Genomic DNA, 8247 nt, shown 5'->3' on the forward strand with positions numbered 1-8247 from the left:
AACTTGTGCGCCATTCTGCCGCCGACCAGCCTGGATCTACCCGGAGGGCCACAGAAGCAACTTTCGTCTCAACTAAACGATTTCTAAAAAAATAAATAGCATTTAGGGGGGACACACAAAAAGGAAAGGTTGTGAGCTCTTAAAAGAAACAGCGGTGGCCTGTGGAAACAGAGACTATAGCAGCGTTGAGAAAGAGAAAGGCTTTCACTGGAAAACTTTTCCAGGCATCGTGTTTGTGTGTTGGACTCTCTGCGATTTTTTTTCTCTCTTTTTTTTTTCCGCCAAGAAGAACAAGAAGGACGGAACCTCCTGGAACCTGACCTGAGACCAGAGCTAGGATGAAGACCCCCAGCGACACGGGTAAAGTTCACCACATCACCATTTGAAATGCATTTAAAAATCCCATTTATTCGTGTCTTACACATACATACACACACATACACACACATATACACACATATATACACACACACACACACACACGTTCGTCTATTCGTCTGCCTGTAGCCCAGTCTGTCTCAGTATTGCAGCTTCAGATGTAACAAGTTGTTTTTTGTTGTAAACAAGCCGAACTATTATGTTATTGCTCATATATTATTATTTTTTTACTTCACTCACTATTATCGGAATGGCATATATAATAATATTATTAATAATAATAATAATATAAGAATAATATACTGTCCTGTGTTGTGTTGCTCTGGGAAAGTGTTTGGTCATTTCTGGCGCTCGACTGGACTGGAGCACTTTGTTACTAAGCTCCAAAAGTAAAGTTGTTAAGTTGTAGGAAGTGTCTATATAACTATATAACGTTACCTACAGTCTCGCTTTGATCCTAAACGAGGACATTTCGCTACATGACGAACACTTGAACTAGTTTCTTTTGGTAGCTTCAAGTTTAGCCCGACGAGAAGGCAGAAACGTCCTGGTTTGGGATGAAAACAAGACGGGTAAATGTTGTTGAAGTGGTAGGTTTAGCTGTTAAACCGTGTCTAGGTTAATGTTATATAGTTATATAGTTATATAGTTATATAGTTATATAGACAAGGTAAGAACTAGGTTATATAAGACAAGCTCCTGAAAGTTTCCTTCCAGGCTAGGGTAAGCTAAGTTGGGTAGCTTATGCTAAGCTAGCTAGTTGAACTTTATTTTTTCATTTTTAGAAGTATATTTATTGGGTTTTCAAAGGGTTATGAGGGTTATATGTTTAACAACAGGGGGCAAGAGAACAATGTACACCCTCCTTTTAAACAACCCCCCCACCATGTCCACACATACACACAGATATGTGAACTTTGATGACTATGCTAAGCTAAGCTAGGCAACGGTGGGACAGAATCCCTCTTTCCTTCACTATGTGGCTCACAAACCTTCACTATGGAGCTCACAAACCCGGCTTATATCTCACTCAGCAATAACCACGGTAGGGTAGGTCACTGTATTGACTATATTCTTGCTGAATAACTGTAGAATAATGACTCAAGTTCGCACTCTTAAAACCTTTAGCTAGTTAGCTAGCCACCCCGGCCCCCTTCCTCCACTCACCCATAAAGTCACTTTCTACTCTCACATAAAGTCACTTTCTACTCTCACATAAAGTCACTTTCTACTCTCACATAAAGTCACTTTAAGACACACACACATATATATATATATATATATAGAAGTTGGTGGGAAAAGTTTCCCATTTCGACACGTTCTTTGGGTGTACTTTACAATCACATTAGGAAAACCCATGTTATTCTAAACACACATAATCTTCTCATAAGAGTTGAATCTAATCTGATCTAATCCTGCAACATCTGTAATTGACCTGCCACATCATAACTAACTAACTGAGAAACGTTCCAAACCCGTTCCATGGAACGTTACTACTACTACTACTCCACCCGTTCCATGGAACGTTTCTCACTTAGTTAGTCAGTTACATTGTAGCCAGTGTTCTAGGCTACATGATGTGGCATGCTATGTCATATTAGATAAGATTAGATTCAACTCCATTGAACATACCGTAACTGTGTCTGTACATATATCTGTACATACCTAAGGCTTGGTCTATCTGGCTGGATGCCAATTGCATTTTATTGTCACTGTACTTGTCTTGTACTAACTACGCCAATGACATTTACATTGAATCTGAATTGTCGTTGCACAGGGATCATCATGTATTGAGACAACAAAATGTACTTTGACATCTAACCTGACGGCCAAAAAGGCCATGATGTAGAGGGTGCAATTTATTACGGTGTTATGTATGACAGTGAGTAGAAATAAATGAATATAAAAGTCAATATACATGAGATGATTATCAATATATGTACAGAACACTGGCAGTAAGTATTTGACAATAATAAATGTAAACACACATCGTTAGCCTCGTAGCATAATTGCCTAAGTCATATTTTGGCCAAATTTAGATATCTACCTAACTCTACCCTCCTAACACTAATGATTCACTGGGCATTATTGCCTATGATGCCATCAGCCTATCAGAATGCTTGTGGTTACATTCCAAATTCACTATCTGCCCAAGTCACTCTTTGACATCAGGCATTTCTGACACTACATACAGAAGATGGCTCGGCTGACCACAAGTGGAAGCATAACTTTCCCAGGCAATTACGCTACGAGGAAACCATACAATGTACAATTACAGCCAAGATTTATGTTATTCGGATGCCATACATACTGTTTGTTTAGAAGGTACAAACACACACACACACACACACACACACACACACACTAGTCAAGCTCCACTACACAATCCTGTTATATTGTTCAGGACACTGAAGGCTGTGTATATCTGTAATGTAATGCCATTTATTGTAAGGATTTGGACAGAAATTGGGAGTTTTCTTCTTTCTTTCTTTTTAACACCACATTGTTGGCCGGTGTAGTGACAGAGTAATAGTAGCTGTGGTGGTAACAACGTTATATTAACACTGTTGGTTACATACAGTCACTCCAAAAATCCACTGTACACATCTCTCACACGAGCTGTGGAAAACCCAGCATCGATTTCTAACAGCTAAACACTCCATTATTTGTCACAACTTGTTTTTCCAACACTTTTGAGTCCGCTAGACAACACGTCCAGTGATTATTTCCAGACCTTCGCTCGGTGGAATGTGCCAGAAAGTCCTCAGCATGCATGCATACATACTCACGAGAGAGCTATTATCAGATCATTAAAAAAAACAATAGAGAGATTTCCCCCAAGGCCGTGTTATACATGCTGTCGTACACTACTGACCCGTACAGTTTGTGTGTTAGTGTAGCACGGCTAGTGCCTTTTAATCGAGGCAGGCTAAAACCTAAAACCGTGTGTTCACTGAACCGTGGGAGACGAGGTTTTGATGCCAGTCAAGTGTGCATGAAAGTACACTTCTGGTGTCTGACGTGGTGAACGTTGATACGGGGTCACCAGGTGCCCCTAGGTGACGGGGTTCAGAGTAGAGGTGCATAAGCATGTCGCTAGCTACTCTGGGGAGGGGGAGTTAAGGTCTACGGGTCTCCCCCCCTGCATCCTCTCAGGATGTGAGCAGTCTGGCCGGCGAGCTGCAATGTTCCACTTGTGTTACTCATTATTATTGGCTGCGTTCGTAAAAACTCGCTCTGGAAATCTGATCAGCACTCAAGGAATGCCTCCTCCGCTCCGTCCAATCAAACGACTCTGTCAATGGTCGCTCTTGTCTATGACGTTGAACGACAGCGTGCGCTCCGGCGCTCTCGGAGCGAGTTTACGAACGCACCGCGTTCAACTATCGTTGTATCAACAAGCTGACAGGCGTGAGACGTCACAGCCCCAGCAGAGGCAAGGGGTTTGTTGTCTCCGGCAAGGTGAGGGGAGAATGGACCCCATACATCAGCAATTAGCTTGTGTTATAAAGACGCACTGAGAGTGAACAACGTCATCATTTCCAGTATTTTTGTCGGGTTTGTATGTTGGCTCGCTCCAGATCAACGGAGCGTCCGCCAAACATGAGACAAGTATGTGTGTTGTTTTCCAGCGAATTGAACTTAACTAGAGCCAGCCTCCTGCTTTCTAGAGTAGCAGCCTTACAACACAAACGTGTGTTTTCACCCTAAAGCTTTCCAAACGATTCGAAACCGATCTGAAATAACCACTATACTAACCCACCCACCCACCTCCCAGAAAAACTGCATTTGATTTCAGATTTATTCTGTGTTTAAAATGGATTCATTACATGGGTGATAGTGTGGTTTTGCGAGTAGTTTTGAAGTAGAAAACCGGTTCTAATAATATTGCAGTTGGATCCAAAATTAACACGTCTCCCGTAATCCTGTCCTTCAGACAATCTGTGTGTGCTCCAGTGTTTAGCGAGGCAGTGGGGCCTGTCTGTGGGTTGTGGATGGAGGGGTGGGGGTTAGGGGTGGGGGGGGCGGCTGTCTGTGGTTTGTGGATGGAGGGGGGCCCTGGCTGTTATGTCTGTGGGTTGGTGGGAACCTTGAGGTTTCGTCTAGCCTGTGTCTGTCAAAACTCGCTCTGGGGCTCTGTGGTTATTGCTCTTCGACGTGTGTGTAGGTCTTGTTTGTCTGTCTGTTTGTCTGTCTGTGTCGTGTGTGTGTGTGTGTGTATGTGTGTGTGTGTCCATGTGTCTGTGTGTGTGTGTGTGGTGTGTGTCCATGTGTCTGGGTGTGTGTGTGGTATGTGTGTGTGTGTGTGTGTGTGTGTGTGTGTGTGGGCTGTGTGTCCGTGTCTGTCTTGTTTGTTTGTATGTGTGTAAGTGTTGCGTGCGTCTGTCTGTCTGTTTGTGTATGCGTGTGGGGGTGTGTGTGTGTTTTACTTAAGACTAATGTTTGTGTTAGTGGGTCAACTCTCTCCCTACACACTCGCACATCCCCTTGAACATGAGGTTGTTGAAGGTTAAACGGGTGAGAAACACAGCACTACACCCCCCTCCCTCCCTCCCTCCCCCATGTTACCTCACACACCTGATGGCGTCACCAAATGTTTCCCCCCCGGCAGATCAAAGCAGGTAAATGTGTGTGGGGGGGGAGAGCGGGGGGGAGAGGAGGAGGGAGGAGGGGAGGGAGGGAGGCAGTGGGTGGTAAATAGCCCTGAAGGAAGGGAATTTCAGGCCTGATGTTGTTGGTTATGAAACGGCCCCATCTTATCTAAGCAGGCTGTATAAGGCTTTATAAGTCTTTCAGCATGTCTGTTCTCTGCCTCAGTGTGTGTGTGCTGCTTTACTACAGCCAGCCACCACAGAGGAGATGATGAAGCACCATGTTATAATTCTCCCAGAACCCCCAGAATGAATTTACCTCAAAACTTAATTTAATATATATTTTTTAAAAGACCCAATTAAAAGAGCTTCCATCAGACTGTTCCTCTCCTTCCGGATATATGTTTACGGTTAATGAAGATTTACATTAAACATGCTCTCTACACTCTCTATTTCCCTCTCTCTGTGTGTCACACACACACACGCACACACACACACATACACACACACATACACACACACAGACACACTGTTTATTAGGGGGGGCTTAGGGCCCCCCCACATTCCCCTTAAATGGCTGAGTCTGTGTTGCATTACACACACACACCCACACACGCACACAACCACACACACACTCACTCACTGACTCCCATAATTCTCACGTTTGTGCTCATTTGGGTTGCCATCTCTTGCGGTGACGCCACTTGGACTCAGACCTTTTTTTCATATGTTTTTATGCGCCCGTTTTCAGTTGTTGACGGAGGATCCATCATTAGCAGATTTAGGACCATGGTGTTTAGATTAAACTGGGTGGCTTCTTGAGCGGAAAATGTGAGACACACACAGCGACGGGTTGACAGGAATCCCCTAGTCACTGATTATTCGGTTACTCGAGTTGATTCGACGTCAAGGACACAATGGGCAGCCAATTGTTTCGTCTTGTTATGTCGTCAGTATCAACCCTGTGAGTTTTTTGGTTTTTAAAGTTATTTTTATAGAGTTAGGGGCAGTCCCACTCATATTTTTATATTTTATTGGACAGATATAGTGATGACAGGCAGGAAAGTAACGAGAAAGAGAAGAAGAAGGGAGAGAGGGCATGTCAGCAGGACCACCCCAGGCCATGGTACTAGACCACTGGACCACCCCAGGCCATGGCGCTGGACCACCCCAGGCCACCCCCTGTGACTTTTTGATGTTTTAGAGGAGTGTGTGCTGTGTGTAAGCCACATCATGCATACACTCACTACGATGTAAGTTATATCATAGCCTGTGTAGGCTAAGCCTTCCGTAAACCCATACTAGGCCTATAGTACACACACAAAGTCCTAAGCCTATGATAACAACATTGTTGACATTTAGCAGACGCATCTATCCGAAGAGACTTAAAACAAGTGGATTTGGGTAAAGTAGATGAATCATCTATACATCTGTCATCATTTAAATGTATTTTTATTATTTAAAAAAAAATATTATTATTAATGGTAGACGAACTGTACAGAAGGGTATTGGGGGGCGAAGAGGTGTGTAGGAGGGACAGTCAAGATAACAGTCACAAGCTTTTAAAAATATATGTTTTTAGGGCATTTCTGCTTTATTGGGACAGAGACAGTAGAGATTGACAGGAAGGATGGGTGAGAGAGAAAGAGAGGAGGATAGAGACAGTAGAGATTGACAGGAAGGATGGGTGAGGGTGAGAGAGAGAGAGAAAGAGAGGAGGATGGAGACAGTAGAGACTGACAGGAAGGACGGGTGAGAGAGAGGATAGAGACAGTAGAGATTGACAGGAAGGATGGGTGAGAGAGAAAGAGAAAGAGGAGGATAGAGACAGTAGAGATTGACAGGAAGGATGGGTGAGGGTGAGAGAGAGAGAGAGAGGAGGGAGGGATGACATGCAGGATAGGTCGATGGCTGGAATCGAACCAGGCACCCTGCGATTACGTGGCACGCTCCTACGCTCACTACACCACCCAGGAGCCCCAACAGTGACGCACTCAAAGCCTCCGTAGCAGCTCTGGTCTGGCCTCAGCATCAGACATTCCGTGACGTTAGAATTATAAGGTTCAGTTTGTATTATGACATCACGTGAGTTAAGAATTATAAGGTTCTAGCTCCATTTTTGTCAAAATTTAGTTTTTTACATAATCTGATCCATTAATAGGCGTTTATTAATGCCTGTGTGGTGTTATTTTTTTAAATGTTGACATTTTTTACTTAGTAATTCATAAAATACAAAGGTTCCATCTCACAAAACATAATGGAATGTAAAAACTTTGAAGCTCAATATCTCTGAACTACCCTCGACGGAGATAGAACCTTATCATTCTAAGCTCACGATTCGTTACTGGTGACGAGAGGTCCTCATAGCCTTCAAAGCACGCACAACGTTGCTGCTGCTGCTGCCACTACTACTACCACGACTACTCTGCAGTCGCTAACGCTAGTAGTTTTACCGACTAAAGCTAATCCAAGTTCCGCTCGAGGGCTAATTCGAGGCTAACGCTAATGACCGCGGAGACCGTCTGTCTGTCTATATGGAAAGATAGTAAACGAAAGCTGCATTGGCAGCCGCTGACGGGGATTGGCAGCTTCCAGCGACTGCTGACTGATTCATCTTGTTCCCTCGGTTTCGGTGGTCGGTTCTGAGCTGTGGTGACGGCATCGGGGGAGGGGAGGGGAGGGAAGCGCTGATATCGACGGCGGCGGCGGCGGCAGCAGCAGCCACATCTGGAGCCTCCGTGGAGTCGGTCGTTGGTCGTCAAGCCGCTTGTGTGTTTTTGGATTCTGAGGCAAATTAAAGAAGTCTGGAGACGTCGGACCACATCACAGAACTGTTTTTTAAGACAGAGAGGTTCTGTCTTTCTTTCTCTCGTTCTCACCCTTTTCTCCCCCCCCCCCTCCTCCACCCTCCTCCCTAGCGCTCGTCATTTACTACCATTCCTCCCCCTCCCATCCCCTGCTTTTAACGAAGAGCCCCCCCGTCCTCCGATTTCTACGTTCGCGAGCCTCCCCCCTGTGAACCATGTAGCGTTGTTGTTAGTGTGTCTTGGTCTTTCTCTCTCTGACCCTCCTGATGGTCTTGGTGCTTCTCTTAACGCCCAGCCCTCTCCAATTCCTCCTCCTTCTCCTCCTCCACCGTCTCCTCCTTCTCCTCCACCTTTTCCTTCTCCTCCTCCTCCTCCTTCTCCTCCACCATCTTCTCCTCCACCTTTTCCTTCTCCTCTTCCTCCTTCTCCTCCACCTTTTCCTTCTCCTCCACCCCCTCCTCCACCTTCTT

General features: G+C 44.8%; 1 protein-coding gene across 1 annotated transcript in view; it reads left to right on the forward strand.

Annotated features, from left to right (window-relative positions):
* Nucleotides 1-240: 240 nt before the first annotated feature.
* Nucleotides 241-8247, forward strand: part of erf (Ets2 repressor factor) — a gene marked incomplete at its 3' end in the record, with an annotated part of 34392 nt that continues 26385 nt past the window's right edge. Inside the window, exon 1 of the mRNA XM_080530864.1 lies at nucleotides 241-360. Coding sequence (XP_080386990.1) covers nucleotides 339-360 — 22 coding nt within the window. The 5' untranslated portion in view covers nucleotides 241-338. The remainder of the gene's footprint in view (nucleotides 361-8247) is intronic.

This window comes from Nansenia antarctica, assembly GCF_963989245.1.
Source record: "Nansenia antarctica genome assembly, chromosome: 5".
NCBI lineage: Eukaryota > Metazoa > Chordata > Actinopteri > Argentiniformes > Microstomatidae > Nansenia > Nansenia antarctica.